This window comes from Muntiacus reevesi, chromosome 2, assembly GCF_963930625.1.
Source record: "Muntiacus reevesi chromosome 2, mMunRee1.1, whole genome shotgun sequence".
In the NCBI taxonomy this organism is placed as follows: Eukaryota; Metazoa; Chordata; class Mammalia; order Artiodactyla; family Cervidae; genus Muntiacus; species Muntiacus reevesi.
The window spans coordinates 52,573,793-52,597,106 of NC_089250.1; the positions used below are offsets into that span (position 1 = coordinate 52,573,793).

General features: G+C 59.7%; 1 protein-coding gene across 3 annotated transcripts; it reads right to left on the reverse strand.

The window, feature by feature from the left end:
* Positions 1-70: 70 nt before the first annotated feature.
* RTEL1 (regulator of telomere elongation helicase 1) lies at positions 71-20,348 on the reverse strand. 3 transcript variants are annotated; one of them, XM_065921615.1, is made up of 36 exons: positions 20,227-20,348; positions 19,547-19,805; positions 18,476-18,671; positions 18,127-18,220; positions 17,590-17,671; positions 17,340-17,400; positions 16,496-16,571; positions 15,971-16,055; positions 15,634-15,699; positions 14,842-14,995; positions 12,685-12,723; positions 12,533-12,611; positions 11,780-11,877; positions 11,321-11,376; positions 8,210-8,281; positions 8,024-8,105; positions 7,085-7,217; positions 6,845-6,958; positions 6,722-6,762; positions 6,526-6,611; positions 6,333-6,410; positions 5,899-5,976; positions 5,341-5,487; positions 5,122-5,237; positions 4,890-5,013; positions 4,655-4,802; positions 4,351-4,511; positions 4,110-4,205; positions 2,672-2,870; positions 2,345-2,485; positions 1,696-1,812; positions 1,306-1,539; positions 1,080-1,226; positions 840-956; positions 647-750; positions 75-535 (listed from the first exon to the last, which is right to left on the reverse strand). In XM_065921615.1, exons 2-36 carry the CDS (start codon positions 19,646-19,648, stop codon positions 455-457), a joined length of 3,804 nt encoding a protein of 1,267 aa, XP_065777687.1. In that variant the 5' UTR covers positions 19,649-19,805; positions 20,227-20,348; the 3' UTR covers positions 75-454. The 3 variants fall into 3 exon arrangements, with proteins under 3 accessions (XP_065777689.1, XP_065777688.1, XP_065777687.1); XM_065921617.1 differs by lacking the exon at positions 4,655-4,802 and having other exon boundaries at positions 71-535; positions 4,868-5,013; XM_065921616.1 differs by lacking the exon at positions 4,110-4,205 and having other exon boundaries at positions 72-535.
* Between the last annotated feature and the right edge of the window lie 2,966 nt (positions 20,349-23,314).

Genomic DNA, 23,314 nt, shown 5'->3' on the forward strand with positions numbered 1-23,314 from the left:
ATGTGGAAGGGAGACTGCCCAGATGCCCCCATCCTCCCTGGAACCCTCACCCCTCCAACCAGCCCGGGACATGCAGACACGTCCAGCAGTGCCAGCAGCTTTATTACATCTCTGTCCCTTGGTGAACAGCTGGTCTGCCGAGGGCAGCCCCCCCTGCCCCAAAAGGGGCAAGGTTCCTTTTCTTCCTATGGGGGCTCTGCCCAGAGGCTGGCATCCACTCAAGTTCTGGGCAAGCACCTTCCAGTGGACCCACCCCAAACCCCAAGATGACCTCATGGCCTCCCACAGGGAACCCAGATCCCATTGCCTTCCCAGGGGCATCACCACAGACACTAGACTGGCCTCCCTGTCAGGCAGGCTCTTTGACCCACCCCCAGCCAACAGGCAAGTGTCCAGGCAGTGCCCCACGAGGGGCAGCCTCAGGGTCCGCAGAGTGCCCAGAGTGGCTCCCTGTTCACTGGGGCTCTGGCCAGAAGACCTGCGCAAGCGTCTGCTTTCTCGTGGCAGCACGGCAGCCAGGGCACTTCCTAGAGACCTGTGGAGACAAAGGACTGGACACACTGCCAGGAACCCCCTACCCCCAACCCTTCAGCCCCACTATGGGGGCAACCCCTACTGGCCGTGTCCACGGGGCCTGGCTACCAACCTGGAGGTGCTGTCGCCAACAGGCCTGGCAGCGGAGGAAGCCACAGGAGGGGCACTTGAAGAAGACCACGTCCTCCGCCCTGCAGCCTGCACACGCCATGCCCGCTGCAAGGGGCCTGATGTGAGCACCATGGGCCTGCTGCATCCCAGCCCCAACTCCCGACAGTCCCTGTAGCTCCTCCCAGGAGACCTACCCCACTCCAACTGCGCCTGCCCGCGGGGGAAACTGAGGGGTGGGCCAGGAGCCCCTGTGTCCTCAGCCGTCCTCTGCATAAGGAAGGACGAGATCTTGCTCTGGGTCTTTTTGGGGCCTAGAGACAGAATGAAGCAGGTCTGAGGGTCCCTGGTGCTTCCCTGCTGCTCACCTTCCCACCCTGCGAGGGTTGAGGGGGACTGGATGACAGGGAGCAGGAGCACCAGACAGGCGGCCCTACCTGGACTGGGAGCTTCGTGGACAAGGTCAGAAGGCATGGTAGAGCCCCCCTCCTGGGGTCCTGGAGCCTGGGTCCCTGGGCCACTTAGGTCCACACACATCTGTCGGAAGCGCTGCTTGTGGTGTGGCCGCACAAACATGCCAAACCCTGCAAAGAGGGTGGCTCAGGCTGGTTCCACTGCCAGCCCTGCTGCCTGCCCCCTCCCACCCCCACTCCAGCCACTTGCTCTGTAGCAGGGGTAGGTCCTCAGGCTTCTCGGTGGTGAGTGCAGCCACCACGGCCACCACCTTCTCAAAGTCGTCATCCTGCTTATACGTGGTCAGTGCCGTCAGAAGCTGGCTGTAGCCAGCAGCCCCCAGGGCGCGGCGGGCGTCGGCCAGGTAGGCGCTCACAGTAGATGGTTGCTGCTTCTCAGCTCCAGGGGCTCTAGGTCCCTTGTGCAGTGGGCAGTTGGAGTCTCCTGATGGGACAGTGACGTCTCAGTCCAGCAGCTTCCCAGGAGCTCACACCAACCTGCCCTGCTCTGGAGATCAGAGCCACAGTGGCCCCCGGCAACTCCTCCCCAGGGTCTTCCTGCTGCTCCTGACCCTAACCTGAAACCTCTTCAGATCAGTACCTGCGGGGAGTGGCCCAGAGGCCAGGTGGGGCCGGCCCTGGTTCAGCTGCTCGCAAGGGTTCAGTCGCCTGGCTGCATCCTGGGACACAGTCAACTTGGGGTCAGACTCCTTCCTTCCTGAAGAAACAGAGACAAGCAGCTGTCCCATTGGTCCCTGAGGGCCCAGGGGTGCCCCAGGAGGGACAAGGTCTTTCCAAGGGGAGACCTGGCCTCAAACTCTTCTCAGGTCACCACAACAGCAGGGAAGGGTGGGGCTTCTTTCCTGGGGGGCAGGCACAGGGTGGGGTGTGCAAAGGGTGACTCAGGCTGGAATCTTCGATCCCAGAGCACCGTGACAACTATCCTGGGGGAAGTCTCGTCCAGAGGTGGGCACCTCCTTACACAGGGAGAGCAGCTCCTAGGCTCTGGATGTGCAGGGCCTCTCCAGGTAGAGATGGGGCAGGCGGGTCTCCAGGACTCCCCAGGCCCAGGCTCCATGAGGCCCACGCCATGTGTGCTCCGAGGGCCCATGACCCCCAAAGTGGGGTCACCTGTCTGGACCTCAGGAACAGGGAGGCTGGGCCATGTGAGGGCCCACCTCAAGAGCCAGGCACCAACCCTCCTCTTGGACCTGGGTCTGAGGGTCCCACCCAGGCAGAGGACAGCTCACCACTGGAGTCCAGGGTCAGTTGTGCCCCCTGCCTCTGGGGATGGCCGTGCTTATGCGGGGAGCTGCAGCCTTGGCCCGTCAGTTGGAGGCAGACCTCCTCAAACTGCTGCTTGTGGTGGGGCCGCACGAACTGATAGAAGCCTGTGGGGAGGGGAGGGGTGGGGCTCTGGGCCTGAGGGTCCCTGCAGCTGCAGCCACCACTGGGGGGCCACCTGCATCTCTTCCAGGGAGCAGGTCAACCGTGGACCCTGGTAGCCCCCACCCCACAGCTGCAGCACAACTCCCAGAGCAGGACCCTCAGTGGGCAGCCTAGGCAGGCCAAGGCACCTTGGAGCAGGCTGTGCTTCTTGGGGTCCTCGGCAAAGAGGGGGCTGAGGCGAGCAACCAGGGCCTCAAGGTCATCGGAGCTCTTGTAGTCCCGCAGAGCCTGGGTGAAGGTGTCGAAGCTGGCCTGGCTCAGTGCCTGCTTCACGGCCACCATGAACAGCTTGGCCCTGCCCGTGTCCATGCTGGCTGCCGGCCCCTCCTGCGCACACATGCCCAGCACCTGTCAGGTGGTGCAGACCCTTCCCACCCACAGGGTCAGTGAGCTGCTGTTGGGGCTGCCAGGGAGGATTCCTGACTGGCCTGGCCCAGCTGTGGTCACCAGGAGCAGCCAGGAGGAGCCAGCAGGTAACCCCCTGGTTGGCTTCAGCCGAGGTGATCAGCCCTACCGAGCACAGCGGAGGGACAGCACAGGCTCACCCTCTTGGCTGGCAGCTCCTGCTCCTCTGCAGAGCTCCCAGCACCCACGGCAGGGGCTGCTGCGGTGGGCACTCTTGGCTTAGACCGTCCTCTCACAGTAAGGGACACTTCTCAATGTGCCATGCTTCAAATATTCCTGTGCCCCACTTCTGCCACACACCCCAGTCCTGACCCCAGACCCTCGACCAGAACCATCTAGGCTCCCAGGCTGTCCCCTAGCTCTGCCTGCAGAGTCGTAGGCTCCTGGCACCCAGGCCACCCCCTCAGTGTCAGTCCCCTGGGCACCGCCTGGCTCTTCCCAGAATCAAAGAAAATGGACAGAGGCAGTGGCATCTGGGGCTTTCCGAAGCTTCTGGGACTTAACTCAGTTGTTCTTTAACAGCTTTTATCCGAGGCAGGGAACACCACACTCCTCATACTCAGGCACGTCAGCCTGAACGCTCATGCCAGGCCAGGGGAGACAGCCCAATTATAGGCGCCACCCCAAACCTGCCAAAGGGCCAGGCCTGGCTCCTGCCCAGCTGGGAAGACGGAAACTTCTGGGAAGGAGCCCACGGGCCTGTGTGGACTTCACCACACTACCAAAAACAAATGCAAAATGAAAAGCCTGAATCTGACAAGTCTGCAGGGCTCCAAAGTGTGGTGGGAGTGCCCTGAGTGGGGGGCTGCCCAGGGATCCTGGGAGGAGACATGAGACTGGCAGTGAAGGGCACACAGGCCTCTGAGCTGCTTCAGAGAGCTGAGTGGAGATTGAGATGTTCTCACAGTAGAATTGGGACAGGGTCAGAGCAGGCCAAGGTGGGATAGGGGGTGAGTGCAGAGCATGCCACAGGTCTGTCACCCCCATCCACCCCTGCACCCACCCTCAGGCCTGCCCAGCTTCCTTCCCCGGGCCCTGGCCACTCCAGAGCCCACCCCCAGCAAGGACAGACAAGTCAGGCCAGTGCACCATTTGCACCATTCGGAGCCATACAGCCAGAGGCTCCCTCCAGAACCCTGCGTCTGTCAAAGGCTCACATACCGGGCTGCTGACCAGCCTGACTTTCCTCCTTCTGCCACGCTGCTCCTCCGCTGGCCTCTTCTCACGAGGGCCCAACAGGGCAGAGCAGCCACAGGCCTGAAGGCGACACAGCTGTGTCCGACCCAGGCCTCAGGGCTCCAGAGCACGGACACTACTCTGAGCAGCAGGGCAGCCTCAGCCCCCTTGCACGGAATCAGGGGTCAAGCCATTCGTGTCCTCTCCAGAGAGCCCAGCCCCTCACCTCCTCCTCCGCAGGGAGGGCCTTGTCACCAGGCCCCTCGACCAGCTGCTCACTGTGTTCCAGGGCGGCCAGCAGCCCTGCAGGCCTCCGCTGGGCACGGACAGGCTCCTGCTCGTACTCCACACACAGGCTGCCCTCAGTATCCTTGGTGACTGGCGAGCCTGCAGGAACACACATGGGCAGTCAAGTCCACCAATGCTCACCAGGCACTCGGGTCATCAGTCCCAGTATGTCACCCACCTGCTGGAGGCAGCCCGCCCTCCACCCTGTGGGCCCCACCCGGCTGTGCCACCGTCACACACACCCGTGTGTTGCTGCCTCAGGCTGGGGACATGCACATCCAGACTCATGGCCTTCCTGGTGGGGAGGGGGCCCGGTGACACAGACACTGAGACAACGCCTTCTCCTTCGCCCAGACTTGGGGCAGCAGCCCGGGGGGCTGGCTCAGGCATCTAGACAGTCACAGAGGGTCAGGGGTCACACCCGGCCCCTCCCCGGGGTGGGCATGAGGGCTCACCCAGCTGGGGCTGGGGACTCACGGTCTTCTGGGCCACACGGAAGAACTGGGCCACGTCTCGGATGACATGGCCAAAGCTATCGTACACCTTGACGTGGGGGCGCACCCAGGAGGGCAGCTGGGCTCTGGTGTCTGCATGGGCAAACCTGCAGGGTGATGGGGCTTCAGTCTAGGAACCCTGCACCCCGACTGCCCACCCCTCTGGTGTCGGGGGTGGGGGCTCTGGCCCCAGAGCTTGGTGGGAGGGGCTGCACCTGTGGTCGCAGAGAAAGACGGCCCCATAGTCGTGGCGATGCCGGATCACCCGCCCGATGGCCTGGTTCACAGCCCTGGATGCCTGCTGCCGGTACCAGTCATGCCCGGAGAGGAACTGCGGGGGGGAGGGGCTCCATCACGTCAGCTGGAGCACTACCAGCCCACTCCCAGCCCTGCCCCTCACATGACCCCCAGCCCCACCCAGCCCCGCATCTCACCTGGCCCCCAGCCCCGCTCTGGGCCTTCATCTCATCCAGGAACTGCATCTTAAGAAGAACCCTGGGGTCCATGCGGGGTGGGTACGGGAGGCCTGTGACGATCACTCCACGGCCATTCATGTCTGCGAAGTCCAGCCCCTCACTAGCCTGGAGGGCAGCAGGCACGTCTGTCTCCATCAAGCCCTGGACCTTCCCTAAAGGTCCCCCTGGGTCTGAACCCTCATGGCCACATGCCCCCAGGATGAGCAGGGTGGAAGAACCCTCCAACCTTGAACCAGGCTGGATCTGGAGTCCATCACTCCCAAGACCCCACAACCACATCCTCATTCCCAGAACCTCCTCTGTCCTTCCTGCCCACCCCAGGACCCCAGGGCCCAACCCCCTAGGACCAAAAGGGCCACAGCTTCCCGTATCCACAGGACCTGGGACTTGAGGAAAGTGACCAGCCTTTCTTGCCCATGGTACAGCCCCAGGTCAAGACCCCTCAACCCCCTTGGGCACAGGGTTCAGGTGGGGAGAAAGGGCAGGAGTGTGGGACCCAGTCTTCTGAGGCCTCACCTTCCCCCGGCACACAGCCAGGAAGATGGCCCCACTGGACTCGGGGGCAGCGACTCTGGCGTAGAAAGCCTCCATCACCTGGAAGGGGAGGCTCGTCAGCCCAGCCCAGGCCCTGAACCCCTCCGCCTCCTTGAGCAAGCCCCAGGAATCACCCTCCAAGACAAAGCACCCCACCTGGAGGCAGGCCAGCAGGCCCAAGCAGCTCCTTCAGGGCACAGCTGCCAGGCCAACCTGGACTGACACCCAGCAACTGCTCACCGTTCCCAAAAAACACAGGGTCTGGGGCTGGGGCGGGAGGGGTGGGGTGGGGTGGGGTCTGCTGCTGTCATCCCTGAGCCCAAACTTCCTAAAAGGCCAGCAGGACCTCAGCCACGCAGGGGCTGAGGGTGGCCTGAGTCCAGGGCAGCCTGGGGTGGGGGGCCTGGGACCCGGACCTCTGAGAAGCCTCCTTTGCTCCTTGGTTCCACGAACAGGGGCTTCCGGACCTCCAGCTTCCTGGCGAAGTCATGGGCCTACGGGAGGAGACTTCTCAAGACAAGGTGCCCGCCCGGCCCTCCTGTAGACTCTTGGCCGTTTGGGGCTCCCCCTCCACAATCCGTCCCAGAGAACACTGGAGGGGGGACGCACTCGCCAGAACTCCAGGCTTTTCTCCATGACCGGGTAGGAAGGGAAGAAGACCAGGAGCCCGTGCGGGACCACGCGGGAGATGTTGCCTGTAAGTGCCATGGCCTGGGTCAGCGGGAGAGGTGTCCACAGAGCCCCTCCACCCACCCCGCTAGAAGACCAGGCAGGATGGGAGTTGGGGGGGCACCCGGGCACTCACTCAGCACCTTCCCCAGGGAAGACAGGCACTCATCAGAAAACCTGCAGAGAACCAGGGGGCTGCTGCCATGAGGGGCCGGCACTCACTGCCCGCCTTGCCCAGCTGTCCCACCAGGCCCCCTACCGTCTGTCGAAGGCAGAGCTCAGCTGGGCTCCATCAGGGCCTTTGGGGATGACCCCCACCCAGATCTGGTGCTGGTTGATAACGTGGGGATTCTCCAGGCAGACTGGGAAAGGGCTGGAAGGAGGCAGGGGGTGGCCCCTGTGAAATCCTGAACCCCAGCACCCTGCGGCTCAAGGCAGGGGGCTGGTTTCAGGGTGTGCCACACCCTTCCCACCCCTCTCCGGGGGCACAAGCCCTTACATCTGCATCTCCATGCTGAAGGAGGCCACAGGGGCCAGTGTGCCGCTGGTGAGGATGAGGGTGCGGACGCCCTGGTGGACCAGCTCACGCATGCTGTGCCCCGGGCTGAAGCACCAGTAGCTCAGCACCTTTCCTGCAGGGGGTACACATGAGGCCCGGCCACCAGCCACACAGCAACCAGCCTCCCTGACGCGTGGCGCTGGGCCCCGAGGCCCGGGTGTGCAAGTCTGCCCAGGGGCCTGCCTGAGTCAGGAGCTGAGCCTGGGGCTGAGTGCTTCCTCGGGAGCCCAGGAACAGCAAGCACAACGGAGAAGCCCCTCAGCACCCCGGGGTCAGAGGAGGAGGGCCCTGAGGTCACTTCCAGAAAGATCAGCCCACTCCAACCCCAGAGGTCCCTGTGGCTCAGGGTGTGAAGAGCTAGTCCCCTCCCTACACACCAGGTGGAACTGTAGAAAAGGGAGGGGCGCGGGCCCACAGCCCCAGGAGGCAGCAAGCCAGTACAGACGCCTGTGGGACAGACATGCCTGCCTGCCCTCCATGCTCCACAAACCAAGATGGAAACAGCAAACACGGATGCTGGCACTGCGACTCTGGGGTCACAGCCACATCACAGGCCAGCAGTGACACTTCCAGAAGTGAACCAGAGAAGGCTCTTCCAACCCTTAGGATGGGACCTGCCCTCGGTGGGAAGGATGGAGATGGACCCGGGCCTATACTGTCCTGGCTGAGTCTGCCCCAGCAATGACAGGAGTGACCACGGAGGATGCAGGGGACCAGAAGCCCAGTCTTGGGGCACTCTGGCTTCTCTGTTCGGACTCTCAGAAGACAGGTGGATGGCAGCTAGATAAGGCTGGACTGACAGGCGGCCAGGAGCCCACAGCTGGACACGGCGCCAGCCCAGTTCAGGAGGAGCATGTCCCTGCCCCTGAGGAGCCATACCTGGCTTTCTGGCCGCCGTGGTGTTCCAGACATCTGATCGCTGAGCTGTCCTCCGGTGACCTGCATCCAGGTGGATGTGCACCTGGAGGGGCGGAGTGGACATGTGTCCCAAGAGTGGTCAAGTATCCCAGGAGTGCACATGTATCCCAGGCCCCGCTCAGGAGCCCATCCTGGAGGCAGCCCCACCTTGTAGGACTGAGACGCCAGCCCCATCATGGGACCAGGGTCACCTTCGGCAGAGTCCACGCTGAACACAATCTGGAAAGCAGAGATTAGGGATGAGGTAAGCAGGACACACCCGAGACTGCCTCTCCTGACCTGCTGCTCCCACGCAGGAGAGACAGGCACTCAGGACATGGTCATCACCCGCCACTGCCTCCAAGCCAACAGGGTGAGAGGAGAGAGCTGCCCCATGTGACACAGCAGTCCTGCTGGCCCCTCCTCGGCAGCCAGTCGGCACCTCTCATGGGCACCAGGCCCAGGTCAGCAGCTCGCCTCCCCCTTTCCCCCAGGGCTGGCTCAGGGCCAGGGCAAAGGACCTCAGTTTACTCAGAGAACTAAAAGGATAAAATTAATCCCTAAGTAAAACAAGTAGAATTATACTCTTGTGAATGCAACAAGCCAAGAAAAAACAACAGGAGGGATAAATCTTGGGGCAGAAAGTACAAAACACTAAACATTACAAACAACATGACTATCCACTTAGAAAACCCAGGAAACAGAATGACAAACATTTAGAGTGAAAAGAAAACTTAGTGAGACAGCTTCACACAAGACCAACAGATACAATTCAATAGGTTTCTCACACACAAGCACCGGTGCATTAAAAAGATCCCTTTCTCAACAGCAACAGAAAGTATTTAACACTGGAAATATTTAAGACACAGATGTCACTTCCTCTAGAAGAAACGGTACAGCCACCCTGGAGAGCAGAGACCGAGCCTTGGGAAGCCCGCTGGACATCACAGAGCCCCGGCTTGCCCCCAAACAGCCCAAAGGTCCAAGAGTCATGGCTGAGGCTCAAAAGGCTCTCACAGAAAAGGAACAAGCCGACGGACACCCAGCCAGCACAGACAAGGCCAAGACACGTGTAGAAGGAACAGCGCGTTCCATAGCCTTGCACTCCCAGGGGCCTCACACCGGGCTGGACACTGACCACAGAACCTCGACTTCTACCCGGTACCTAGGAGAACAGGAGACTGGCACCACCAGCAGCTGGAGGCAGAAGCTTTATCCACCACTCCTTCCTACAAATGGATCAGTACCCTGTTCGCGGCAAACTCCTACAGGGCCCAGGGGACGTGGGCCCCGGGCCAAGAGGAGCAGCAGGCACCCTGAGACCCTATATGAGACCCCAGAAGCACGGCCCGTGGGCACAGCACAGCCTGTAAGGAGTAAGCGCCAAGGGCAAGAGGAGCTTTAAGAAGCTTTTCCATCGTCCAGGTGGCAAAACACCTGGCCTAGTAATTTACCAAAGTATCTGCCTGTAAGGACAGGTCCTCACACACGACTCCATCCCAGAGCGGAGGCCATGGTGGCAGGTAAGGCCACTTTGGGGCCATGGCTTCCTTTGCAAACCCATGCCGTGGCCCCAGAGCAGTTCCTACACTTCAAGGGATGGGAGAAGTTTCAGACCACAGAGCCATCGCCCTGTGCTGAGTGATGCAGACACGGGTGGGTGGGGGAGAGCCAGGTGTGGCTCCCTCCTGGTTGGGCTCCGGCGCCAGCCCGCCGGCAGCTTGGCACTCCACCCTGGGGGCTCTGTTCTGTCTGTGAGGCAGGAAAGGGGCTGGAAAGGCAGTCAGGCTCACAGAGGAGGACACTAGCGTGTGGTCCTTCAGGCCTGGGTTCTGCCTGCTTCCTCATGGCACTTCCGTGCCAGGGTAGCTGGCGTCCAAGGCCTCCACCATCCATGCGGTGACTCATCATGCCTGCTGGGTCTCTGGGGAGTCCCAAGTCCTGACTACAGGGCCCTGGCCATGCCCTTCCAAGTGGACCCTCCCTCATGGCACTCTCTGCCCACCCCTCCTGCCCCTCCTCGCAGGGCCCTGGGTTCCAGGCCTGTGCAGCCCCACCCCTCCCCGGATACCCATTTATGGAGCGGGTTCCTCCCTGCCCCAGACTCTCTGGAGCCCAAACACCACTAAGCCCGTGGCTTTGGAATCTCCTTTGGCAGCTGCTCTAAGTGGCCCCCGCGGGTGACTCAGCGTCCTCTGCTGCCTGTAGGCCATTCTCTTTTGCTGGCACGTCCTGTCCCCTCCAGCTGGAGGAAGTGTGACCTGGCAGTTACTCATCTTACATCCCAATATGACGAGCACCTGTGGGTGTGGCCAGGGGGCCCGTGGATGCCACCCATGCAGTGGAGTGGAAGAGGGCCTGCAGTCTTGGAAACACAGCAATGACTGGGGAGGGGGACATGGTGCGGTGACAGTGAGAGGTGCTGCTGGGCAGGTGACCCACTGAGCCCATACGCAGCCAGGGACGCCCCCCCACCGTGACCCCTCGCAGCCTGGGCAGTCATGCACATGCCACACAGGGCCTCTGGTGCCCATGTCCCAAAGAGCAATGGCCAGGGAGCGGCCTCTGCTGAAAGGCCCAGCGAGGAGGAACAAAGGCCCTGAGCTACCCAGCTAACAGAAGACAGGCCCCAGCTTGTCCACTTGAGTGGAGGAAGTGCCTCCACCAAGCCCGAGGAGAATGGCACATCAGGGGCAGGAGGTGGGAACACCAGTGACCCAGAGGCACGTGACGTCCCCTGGCCTAGAGAAGGTGGGGTCTGCACGTGGCCAAGAGGGCCTCGGCTGCCGCACCTCCAAGAAGATCCCAAAGCCCAGAGAGAGGCTGGCCTGGCCCAGGGATGTGCAACCCACCACTGATCCCAACACCGGCCCTAGGCCCCACCAGTGCTCACAGGTGTCACCTGGACACACTCACCCCATCCATGTCTGGACACTCTCTGGGTGAGGCTGGCCCACCAACACAGCGAACACTGTCTGTGCCCCCCTCCCCCCGACTCTGGGATCCACTTATCATTAACTTTCCTCTGAAGAGCTGTGTCAGCAAGAAATGAGAAGAGCCAACAGCTGGCTAGGCCTGTCTGTTCGCCTGATCCCATCCTGACGGCCTGAAGCGGGTGCCCAGAGTGAGAGGAACCCCGCTTTGCCGGGCTGACCTGAAGCATGTGCTGGGGCAGCTGGCCCTTCTGCCGGTCTAGTACCACCAGAGGCCCACAGAAGAAAGCCCCCACCTTCCATCGGGGAGAAGAGGCGCCACCTGCTGGCGGCAGTCAGTCTCTACCTGGATGATGTCCGCCAGCTTCTGCAGGCCCGCCGTGTTGGTGAACAGCCCGGCACCTGGAGGGGGCAGTGGTGAACGCAAGGGGTATGCCCTCAGAAGACAGTTCTCCCTTCTTCCCAGGGGGTCTCCTTTGGGTCAGCAGGACAAGCACAGAGGCTGCTGGGGTTGCCCAGGGGCCAAGAGCACAGCAAGGCTGGGCGCCTGCAGGGAGACCAATGGGGAGTGGTCCCGGGGAACCCTCTGGGTGGAAACAGCACGGAGGTTTGGAGGAGAGAGTGGTGGGGCCCACAGTTCACTGGCCACCCAGCCCCTCAATGCTCTTTCCTGAAAGGGGCTGACCAGGAGGACTGCTCTTTATGGAACATATGCCATCAGACACGTTAAGGACTCAGCCTCCCAACCAGAAAGCAGTCAATGGGCCAGAGGAAGGGGCGGCCCCAGTGTGTGGCTGGGACTCACGTCCTGCCAGGTGTTGGATGAGCTGGTCCAGGGAGTCAAGGATGCAGCCCTTTGTCTGAAACGTGATCTGTGCTTCGGCAAACAGCTCGAAGATGTAGCTACGAGAAAGAGGTGGCTTGGCTGCACTTTGGGAACCTGACAGCCATTAAGGCATTTTAAGTTTCCTTCACTTGCAAATAAGCTCTGAGCCTCCAGGGAGGCCCAAAGCTGGAGGTGAGTGGCCTCTCCCCTCAAAAGCCCCCATGGGGAGGAAAGCAGTCGGCCTAAGACCTGCATACCCAGAAAAAGACCTGAGTTTGGGGCTCAGGCCTCAGATGGAGGCCTCTCTGGAGTGGAGGCTCTGGGCAGGGCATCCAGGGAGCAGTTCTGGAAAAAGAGTCGGGAGGAGGTGGGTAGTGGAAACTGCTGAGGAAACCTGCGAATGCGCGAGCCTAGGAGACACCTGGGCCATGTGGGGAGCAACTGGGCCCTTAGAGGGTCTCAGCACAGCAGAGCAGGAGGAGCTCAGGGCCCGCATCCCAGAACAGCTGGCAGCTCGCAAGGAGTTACACCTGCTCTTCCTCCCAACAGAAGGCGGCGCTTCATTCTAAAAGACAACCGCAGACAGAGGGCTGGACCAGAGAAGAGAGTGGTCCCAACTTTCTCAAGGACCAAACTAGATGCTGGCAGCCACTCCAGGGCCTTGGGGATAGGGAGACTCCCTGCATTGTGACCCAAGACCTTCCCCGCACACTCGCCCACTCCGGCCCTCACCTCCCAGGCTTGGTGACACCGCTGTCGCCTCCAGGCAGCTCCACAGCATCGATGGCCCCCTCCAGGCGAAGCAGAATCACTGTGGCGGGAGGGGGCTATCAGGTTGGGGCTGTGGGGGTCCAGGGCACAGGCAGGAGAAGAGGGGCACTTACTCTTCAGCTTGGCGAGGTCTTCCAGCTCCAAGTTCAGCCCTGGGGAGGGAAAAGCGCACATGCACAAACCTACCTACTTCCAGCTCCACCGGCTGCCCTAAGGAGCCTGGATGCTGCATGGAGGGCAGGATGCCACAGAAGAGAGATGGCCCTGAAACCCATGCTGTCCCAATTGGACAAGAAGCAGCAGCCTGAGCTGGGTTGGGGCAGGGGGTCACCTTCGGAGGGACCCAGGGACATACACCAATCATGGTTCTGATCTGCATTTCCCTGACGACCAATGGGCTCCATTTTTCATGAGCATATTAACCATCTGTGTCTGTTTATATCTTCTGCCCATTTTTAAACTGGGTTGGGTGGTCTTTTGGTTAAGAGCTTCCTCCATACTTTAGATACAAATCCTTCATCAGATATATTATTTGCAAAAAATTCCTCCTGTTCTGTAAAATATCTTTGTTTTCTTTTTTATTTATTTTTGTGCTGTGCTGTGTCTTTGTTGCTCGTGGTTTTTTTCTAGTTGTGGCAAGTAGGAGCTATTCTTCAGCTCTGAGGCAAAGGAACTTGGAGGCACCATGATGCTGAGACCTGGAGATGGGGAGATCACCCTGGATTGTCTGGGGACCCTAAGCAGGAAGGCAGGTCGTCAAAGGGTCAGAGAAGATGGGGCACTGCTTTGAGAAGCTGGGAAAGGCCAGGAGACGGAACCTCCTCCACAGCCTCCAGTGGAGCCGGTGCTGAAGACCCTCCTGGGCTTCCGGGGGCCATGAAAGAATACATGTGCTGGTTCAAGCCACATCTGGGTATTTCCTTTAGCAGCATTGGGAAATGAACACAGCTGTGACGTGTGCTATCACGTTACAAGATTCAATTACCTTATATTAAAAATGGCTATTTAAGTTAACATGTTCTGGATTGAATTGTGTCCTCCAGAAAGTTATGTTCAAATCCTAAATTCTGATCCCTGTGAACGTGACCTTATCTGAAGACACAGTTAGGATGAGGTCCCAGTGGACTGGGCTGGGCCTTCATCTAGTGACTGATGTCCCAAGGAGGGAGGACACGGTGTGAAGATGGAGCCAGACTGCAGTGACGCGTCTACAAGCCCAGGTCTTCCAGCAGTTACCAGAACTGGGGCGCATGCCCCAGGAATAACAGAAGGAACCGCCCAGCTGACACCTGACCCCAGCACTGCCTGGGTACAGTACTTCGTTAGGGCAGGCCTGGGAAACTAACACATAACATGGGGAAACACAGAATAGTTTTTCATTTAGTTCCTTAGATTCCACCTCTAACCCAATAACTTTCTGTAGATGTAACTCACAAAAACAAAGCTTAGTAAATTTCCAGAACTGAAAGTTTAAGAACATTAAGGGTCCTAAAGCTGACATGTCTGAGAACTTCTGTGTTAAACACATAAAGCCATTTACAAACCTGCTCTCCCCCCAACACAGCCTGTGAGCGCAACAAGAGAGGACCCGAGACCCTCACAGAGTGGGGCAGAAGCAGGCAGCCTGGTGGGAGAAGGGGCTTTTGCTCCCTCTGGAGTCTGTCCACGTGTCCCAGTCCCTTGTAGGGACTTGGGAAGCAAGGGCTATTCACACCCTGCTGCAGCTTGTGTGAGGACACAGTGGGATGTGGAAGACGCCCACAGGGCAGGCGTGAATGCAACAAACCCACAACTCAAGAGCGAAACACTTGCTACCAAGTGGTCCGGGTGAGCAAAACGTGGATCACTACCTACCAAAGGTCGTGCAGAATCCATGCACATACTAACCACACACACTAACCTTGTACACACACTAACCGCGTCCACCAAGACCCCTACACACACCCTGATCACTGCTGAGACAGAAAAAGGGGGTGAGGACTCCGAGAAGAGGACATTTCATGTGCACAATGCTCCCAGGTTGTTACTGAACATCCCTATAGCTAACACCCCTGGTTTTCATGTCTACACAGAAGTAGATCCATACCCCAGGAAGACGGTAGCAAGGACTTGAGAAAGTGCTGACTCGTTGGGCTACCCACCCCCTAGTCTGTGAGGCTGAGAAGCTACTTACACAGAATGACAAACTGATGTTTCCAGAAGCCGAATGGAAAGAAGGGAGCTGGGCAGACTGGCCCCCGTCCCACTTGTGGTCCCCACCGCGAGCTCACCTGACCCGGCGGAGTCTGCACTGAACTCCGGGTGGAGCTCGGCCTGCTGCGCCACCTTGGTCCGCTCCTCCAACACCTGGTCAATCACGTCCAGTCCCGAGGCCACATCGTGGGGCGTCAAGTCGAAGGACGCAGCCTCCTCGCACATCTTCTCCTGTGAGCCCAAGTCCACCTGTCACGAGGCTCCAGGAGGCAGATGTGGGGCGGGGAGCAGAGGGAAGAGGAAGTGAGAGCCCCCCAAGCCCCACCCTGTGATCTCAAGGCCAGCTCTCAAACTGGTCCAGAGGTGGACGTCTGGTCCAGACAGTATTGAAAAACTATTTTGAGATGCCATTATTAATAAATTTCCCATTAAACTGTGGCTTCTAGCTACTCTCGAGTCAAAACCAGCCCACTGGGCCCACTGCCCACACGGCAACAACTGCGTGGACTCAAATGGGGCTGAGGGTGACCACCTCTGTCCTAGGATGCCAGGCTCCCCAAGTGGTCTTCCTCCAGCACCCCAGTCAAGGCCCACCACTCCTGGAGACACGGTCCCTGAGCCCTGGCAGAGGCCACAGAACAGGTGGGGCGGGGCAAGCAGGTGACGGAGGCAGCCAACAGGGACAAAGGGAAGAGAAGGAAGAGATGGCAGGAGGAGTCTGGGGTCTTGTGTGGAAATGGTGGGCATAGGCTAGAAGGCCGCCTTGCCCAAGTTTGCTTGGTCCTGACAGTGGGGCACAGGGGTCTGGACAGGATAGCCCAGCTGTTCTGTGTGAGGAAGGGGATGTCAGGAGGCCCCCAGACACTCACCACATTGTGAGCTTCATCAAAGATCACGACCGTCCCCTTCAGGTCGATGCTGTGTGCACGACGACTCTACAGCAAGAGGTGGGACGCAGGGCTGGGGCTGATGTGCCCGGGCTGCCGGTGGTGTCCAGCGGGAGGACACGGACCCCGGGCAGTCGCTCACTCCCGCCACCCACCCAGCTGTGCCGATGAGGGGGGCTGGTCCCCCGGCGCCAGCCTGTGGCTCCCAGCGAGGGTCTAATACTGGAACCAGAACCAGTAAGGGCTCCTTCGCTGGCACCTCTGAGCCTGGGACCTTCTTGCCATCAGGCACTGTCAGCTGCGCAGGCTGAGGCCTCACCTTGGCATCCAGCAGGTAGTTGTAGGGCATGAAGATTATGTCCGCCTGCTGCTTCAGGTTCCGAGACAGGTAGTAGGGGCACAGCCTGGAGGGGAGGAGGCGCTGGGGCACTGCACGGGCAGGGAGGCTTGCGACCCCTCATACATCCGTCCTCAACCATGTGAGTTGACCACTCACTCATGTAAAATCTACAAAAGCCCCAGGCCCACTCCTGGGCAGGTGGATGAGGTGGGAGGAAAGGGGACAGTGGGCCTGTGCCCCCACGACCAGAGCCCTGAATCCCTGAGGTCGCAGCAGATGTCGGGGGTGGGGGGCACATCAGGTGGAAGACAAGCTCAATGCCTGGAGAGTAGAGGGGGACTGGGGGCCAGGAAGAAGGGCCTCACTTCTTACTTCACAGTCCTCACAATTGCCACGTACTGTCATACTGAATAACGTTAGTTTCGTGATTTCAAAAGGAAAGAAACGGATGTGCCTCTGCATGTGGAGGAAGCCCAGCCTGGGGCAGCCGAGAGCAGAGCTTACTTGTGCTTGGTCCCGTTCCTCACCAAGTCCTCAATGTCCAGGATGGGGCTGGCCAGCTCCTGCTCCAGGCTCTTCTCTGGGGACACGCGTGGGAGTGAACACGGGCTCTCAGGCCCACTGAGTCCCCCTGGACCACAGGGGTCACCCGGGATGGAACGGCTTCAGGCAACCCCCAGGGAGGGCACCAAGCCTTAAACAAGTCCCAAGGGAGCCCTGCTCTGTGCTTTAGAAGGCAGCCCCACGCTGAGGCTGAGCACCAACAAGGAGATCCGGGGGAGGAGGCTGAGGGCAGTGGGAGGGGGCCTGGGGCAGTGCCGGGGTCTGCAGCCCAGGGCCCAGCAGGCACCAGCTCCGAGGGTGCCTCCTCTGTAGGCCAAAAGCTCCCCCCAGCTCCCAACTCCATCCTGGCCTCCTGGCCCCTCCCCTCCTCAAGGTTCTTCCAGGTGAGGTGAGGGATGCTGCAGGTGAGGACTGGTCCAGCAGAGAAGCAAGCTGACCCACAAACTGCTGTGGAAGGCAGCTGAGACCCCAAGAGAAATGCTCTCCAGAGACCCAGTACCTAGCCTGTCCTGGGGGCTGCTCACACTGGCATTCCTACCTGGCAGGCACCTCAATTCCAGACTCCTAGAAGGGACAGTTTAGGCCTGGGGAACCTCCCCTACTGGGCATGGCGGGGACCCTCCCGAAAAGCCCAGTCTCTCAGCCCGTGTGAGCTCCTTCGCCAACGTCACGAAAGAGCCCAAGTGCTCCTGCACATAGAAGGCCGCCGAGCTCGATCCTCAGAAGCGCCCACACTCCACACCGTGTAGCATGCTCACTGAGGGGCCGCCATGAGCCCTCTCACCTTCCACGTTGTTGTAGAAGTGACAGGAACGACTTGCCACCTTCCTGCGGCACAAGTGGACCTGGGGGAACATGAGGTCTGGGCTTGTGTGACAACTGCACCCTGCCCTCCCCTTGCCACCCCCCACCAGTTCTTCACCCTGCTCCCCTACCCCCTCTCCCAGGGGCAGAGCTGAGGTGCTGAAGCCCGGGCAGCCCCCACAATGCAGCAGCAGCAGAACCACAGAAGACAGGCAGGGACGGGAACGCACCTGCATGTGGTTACTCTCCTGCTTCTTCACCTCAGGGTGGATACACAGCTGCTCCCGGGAGCCCAGCACACACACTCGGGGCCTGGTAGAAGAGAGGGCGGAGGCCCAAGTATCAGAGGGCGGGGGTCCCAGTGCCATCCAGCGGCAAGAGCCGTGAGTTGTACTGGGAAGCTTGGCTCACTCGCCCAGGCAACCAGAGGGGGCAGGCAGGGCAGAAATCTGCCCCGGGACTGAGAGGGGCTTTCCCTGCAGCTTAGCCCAGCCTAAGTCAGGGTCCAGGGAGAGTGAGGAGGCGAGACTGAGAAATGAGGGCAGGCCTCTGGAAGGCCCCTCCACCTCCACGTTCCTCTCATGGGAGACTGGAAGAAGGGGACACAGCCCCTCTTACAGAAGCGCTAGGAGCTCTGACACAGGGCCTCACCTCTGCTGCCCCACCCACGCCTACAGCTGACATCCTGATGGCCACAAGGAGCTCAGGGTTCTAGCCCAGTAAAGGTGTCCCAGGGCGGAGTCCTGGCAGACCACCCCCCGACCCACCGGTAAGAAGTGTTTCGGAGCTCGCTGATGACCTGCGTGAGCTGCGAGTGAGTCCTGGAGGCATAGATGATCTTCGGGATGTCCGTGTAGCAGGCTGCCCAGCACAAGGAAGGACAGGTCACGGCTACAGGCACTCAGCTAAGTCCACCCACAGACAGCTAAGCATCAGGTGCCTGAACTCATGACCAGGAAGCAGAGCAGTGGGTCTCTGCAGAGTCCTCATTTGTCTGTAAGGCTCTGACCCTAGGTTTACAGCTAGGACGATGAGAAATGGCGTGGCAGCTACAAACCCCCCTTCCTTCCCCACCTCCCTGCCAGGAGGCCAGGAGTGGGGCGGAGGAAGCATCACCTGGAATATCTCCTTCCAGGATGGCGTTCCCCCAGGACGCCAAGCTGCGGTCGGGGAAGAGCTCCCCTGAAGCCCTCTCGGCGATCCTGCGGGCAGAGACCGCATCTCGAAGGTGCTCTCGCCAGGCCAGCGTGCTGCAGAGAAGGCACAGTGTCTTCCCCGTGCCTGTGGGGCTCTCCAGAATGCCGTTCACTTTCTGAATGGGGTGGGGAACAGGGTCAGCGGGGAGCAGGGGGCAGGCACCGCAGGCCACACAGCCCACCTGAGACCAGCCCAGCAGCCAGCAGAGGGCATAAAATTCCACAGGACCTTTCCACTCCCAAACCAAAAGCTGGAGGTTAGGTCAATACACGTTAGCAAACAATTTGCAGAGCATTACCCCAAACACCACAGTATCTTCTAACATGCTATAAATAGGAAGATGACTAATTAGGTGCCAAGCCTCAAAATAGGAATTCCATTCTACAATTCTGGATCCAAGCATTTACAGGATCTTGATGAGATGTGATGGCCTACATAGCTCTCAGCTGGGAGCCTGAGTGGGGAGACTGGGCAGACATGACGTGCCCAGATGCAGACGCAGCCCTCGGGGGCTGGGGGCTTGGGCAGAGACAAAAGGGCATGCCCAGAAACCCAGCAGGATGCTATCTGCACCCCATGAGGTTTAATGACCTCCCCAGACGAGGGCTGGGTACCAGCTGCCCCTCTGTGTGGAAATACATCCTTCAGATCCTCAGATGGCTGGCTGCTCCTCATCACTGGGCCTCAGTTCACACAGCACCTTCTCAGTGAGGTCCCCCAGGTGCTCTTAAGCCTACCACCTTATGCCTTTCTTCATAGCACTCATCACCACCCAGAATTACCTTTCTTTATTTGTTAAGCATCTCTCCTACCCCACTTAAAACATGAGCCCTATTTATGGCTAAGGCCCACATCCATAAGGGCAGCATTACAAGTAGGACCTGGCCAGAGTTAACAGGAAGGTGCATGTACTGATGCGTTAGGTCTTTGCAGAGACTCTACCCACGCTGACCCATCCCCAGGTACAAGCCCCTCAGTCTGCAGCCTCACCTTCTGCAGACATTCCAAAACCTTGCTCATGTACTCCTCTTGGCATTTGTATGGCTGGAAAGGGAAGTCCACTGTCACACCATTCAGGGTTATCTTGGGCATACTGGTCTACTCCTGGGGGGACAGAGGTTGGCTGAAGTACAGGCTGTGTGGGTCTGCGAGACAAAACCCCCTCTGAACATCTCACAGTCTCAGCGGCTCCAGGCAAGTGATGCCAGCCTGCACTGCGGGGACACGGCGCCTCTCTCCACGCGAGCTCCTACAGCAGAGACGGAAATGACAACAAGCCTGTGTCTAGCGAGCTTTTCCCGAGTGCCAGGCCACTTCATCAATTCAGGCAGGCAGAGACTCCGGCGGACAGGTCCAAAGGCGAGCCTGTGACATCCCATCACAAGGGGTTCGGAGAGGTGTCGACCCTGCCCTGTTCTCCCGCCCCACACAGCTCCACCGAGCTCCTGGAGACGCAACAGAAGAGATGCAGGTGCAGTTCCACATGCTCCACCCGCAATAACACTGTACTGACCTCCGCCCAGTACCCAGCAGCGCCTCCCCCCCCCCCCCCCCCGCCCCCAGCCTGGGCGGCTTGGAACCTCCCACCCCGGCGGCTCCCACCCTCGGTTCTCTGGGCCACCTCCATCCCTCCCAGCCGGGCAGCGAAAGAACACGTGTGCTGCTCTGACCTGGGACGCAAATCCGTGCGGCGCCCAGCAAACCACCCGGCCTCCCGAGGCCTGGTTTCGCCTAGACACTGGAACTAACTGCCCGCGCTCCAAAACCCCACCCGGCTGCCCTTCCCGCCGGCCCGGCCCACTCCGCGAGCGTAGAGTTGGGCACTACGCGCCCCACAATCCAGCGCGGCAGAATCGCCAGCGCGCGACCTGAGGGCGGCGCGGGGCCTGTCGGGAGTTGCAGTGCCGGAAGTCGCCGCTGGAGCACTGGTTCCAGTGCCCGGGTCTCCGAGGGGAGCCTTACACGAGCGGGGTCCCCAGGACTTCGTCCCAGGCTGGCTCACACACCACCACCGTGTCCGCAGCCGGCAGCCAGTCTGAGTATACGGGCTTAGGCGCGCCGTCTTCCCTGAACTATCTGCACTTCCGCCGCCATTCCCAGTCCTTGGGCAGTGTTCCGGCCGGAAACTGCTCCCCTGAGGGTGCGCGCGCTCCTCGCGCGCCGCGGGCCAGGTCCCACCAGCCCCTTCCGTTGACCCTGAGCCCAGGGCCCGCCCCTTTTCGCCCGGGGGCCCGAACCTAGGGTCCCGCACGGCTCCTTCCTCAAAATCATCCCCACCGGGGCCTCGGTTACACTTCCCGCCTGGCCTGGGCCAAGTCCTCTCAAACAACTGCCCAGACAACTGTACAAACCTTCTGACAGGTTTCCTGTGGTTTCCACCTTTTCTTGAAACGCCCAGAGGTCTTTTTAAGACTTGACTGAGCTGATCACTCTCAGATTTCGCAAATGGCTGCCCCTTGCCCGTGACTCGGTTCCTGAGAGCCTCATCCGTTCCTCTCCTTACTGTCCTCTGGGTTCAGTCGCCTTTTCCGTCAATGTCCCCAACTGGTCAGGGCGGGCCCTCTGAGTCCCCAGCTCCTAGTACCAGCTGGCAGTCAACAGGGAAGTTCCAGGGGTCTACGCAGCTCTCCGTGGTTAGAAATTTTGTCTAGGTGACCCCAGTATGCCCGGAAAGCACCAGGAAGAAATTGACGGTGCAGTGGCAGCCGCAGTCCTCTGGCCAGGCTGATTTTAGAGGGTCCCGTGGACCGCTTAATGTCCAGAGGTTTTCCTGCTGGTAGCATGTTAATGCCACATGTGTGTCTAGGCTCTTAGTCTGAGATCATGCTTGGGACATGATCTCAGCCCCTGGCAAACGCTGGCATCCACCCATGCCCACCTGTTCCAGTAAGGGAATGACAGAGCGTCTATCTCAGCAGGGAGTTTGGAGAAGATGAGGAGACCTGGCATACACTTGCTGGATGTTTACCTGGCACACTTTCCAGTGCCATCTATGCAGGCATTAACATGTTTGTCCATCCAGCAAACCATCCCTGAGATAAGTGCGTCTATGACCCAGTCCTTACAGGTGAGGAAAAGAAGCACACTGTTGGCAGCAGTTAGTAGATTTCCCAAAGTGAAAGTGTTAGTCGCTCAGTTGTGTCCAACTCTTTGTGACCCCAAGGACTGCAGCCTGCCAGGCTCCTCTGTCCATGGGATTCTCCAGGCAAGAATACTGGAGTGGGTAGCCATTCCCTTCTCCAGGAGATCTTCCCAACCCAGGCATCAAACCCAGGTGTCCTGCATTGCTGGCAGATTCTTTACTGTCTGAGCCACCAGGTGAAAAGTTGGCACCAAGTCCCAGAGCCGGGAGTCCTACCCTTCCCCTCCACACCCCCCACCCTCTTAAGAGTAGTGGCATTTTTCCCACAGAAGTCGAAGGAAGGGAAGTCCAGGACCTAGAAATTCGGCAAACCCTGGGCCAGAACTGGAGCTGAGGACCATGGTCACACATTGTGCATCAGGACCACCTGCCCAGCCTCCTAAAATTATGACATGTAAGTGTTGTGGTCCTGCACCCTGAGAGATGAGCAGAAAGGGACATGGAGGCCACACAGGCCTCCAGAAGGCCAGCACAGAGATCTCAATCAAGTCAGTGAACTAGGAGTGTCTGCTCTGGTAGGCTTTGTGGGACTCCCATGGTGGACCAGCCCCCATGTGGACCACAGGACAGATGGTTACCCATTATGCTCACTGAGTGTGCACATCAAGGTTCTTGGCTCTCCTCGTCTCTGCATGTTCCTGGTTTCCCCAGAGTTCTACTTCTGGCTCTAGGACTCCATTGCTTGTGGAGTCAGCCCTTCTCTTGGCCTAGTGGCTCTGTCCCTAAAATGGGAACAACACTCTATCTGCCTGACTTCCCATCCCCAAAGAGGTGATGCTTACTCCAGGAAAGGCCCTCCCTTTGAGGGTATCAATCAGAACTCTGAGTCTGGGGAGGAAGCAGGCAGGACACCACTCACCAAGTGTGCACACTTCTACACCACTGGGGATTAACACCATTATCTCATCTCACACCTGAGAAATCGAGGCCCAGAGAGGTCAGAAACTTGCCCTCAGTCACACAGTAAGTAGATGTCAGAGCAGGGATTGGATCCTATCTCTGTTTTCCTCCAAAGCTTTGTTCTAGGCCTTTGCACGATGATTTACCCTCTTTTCTGCCTCAAGTTGCCTCATCCTCTATAAAGCCCCCGGAGGCCTTCCAGACCAGCCCCCACCCACACCATCCATGATTTGCTTTCCCTCAGCACAAGCCTGGGCACAAAAAAGGCACCTCCCAGCCTTCACTGGCCTCAGAAGAGCTCTCCAACTCCACCCTGACGTTGAGTCCTGACCCTCCTCCTGCACAGCCCCTGGGGAATTGGGTGCTGTCTCCACCAGCCCCCTGAGAGTGTACAAAGCCAAGTTGGGGGGCAGCGGGTCCTAGCAGTGAGCGGTGGGAGGATGGGCCTCTGGCTGCAGCGCAGGGCTCTGAGTCCCAGGCAGATCTCAGCCCCTCCCATCTTCCCCTCCCATCACCCCCTCCCTCCGACGGCTGCAGCCCAAGCCACAGACAGGCGCTTTCTCTCTCTCTCCCTCTCTCTTTCTCTTTTCTCTCTCCCTCCCTCTCCCCTGCGCTCCCGCCTCCCGCCCTCCCTAGCTCCCTCCCCTCCCCGACACTGCAGCATTCGCCGACTGCAGCTCCAGCCGCCGCCCGCGCCTCTCCCGCCTCTCGCAACC

Coding starts and splice junctions, on each gene's coding strand:
- RTEL1 (XM_065921615.1), bottom strand. CDS start 19,648: ATGCCCAAGATAACCCTGAATGGTGTGACAGTGGACTTCCCTTTCCAG. Junction 4,512..4,654: donor CCTGAGGCAGCAACACACGG/GTGTGTGTGACG, acceptor GTGTTCCTGCAG/GCTCGCCAGTCACCAAGGAT. Junction 2,871..4,109: donor TCAGGCTGGTCAGCAGCCCG/GTATGTGAGCCT, acceptor ATGTGTGCGCAG/GAGGGGCCGGCAGCCAGCAT.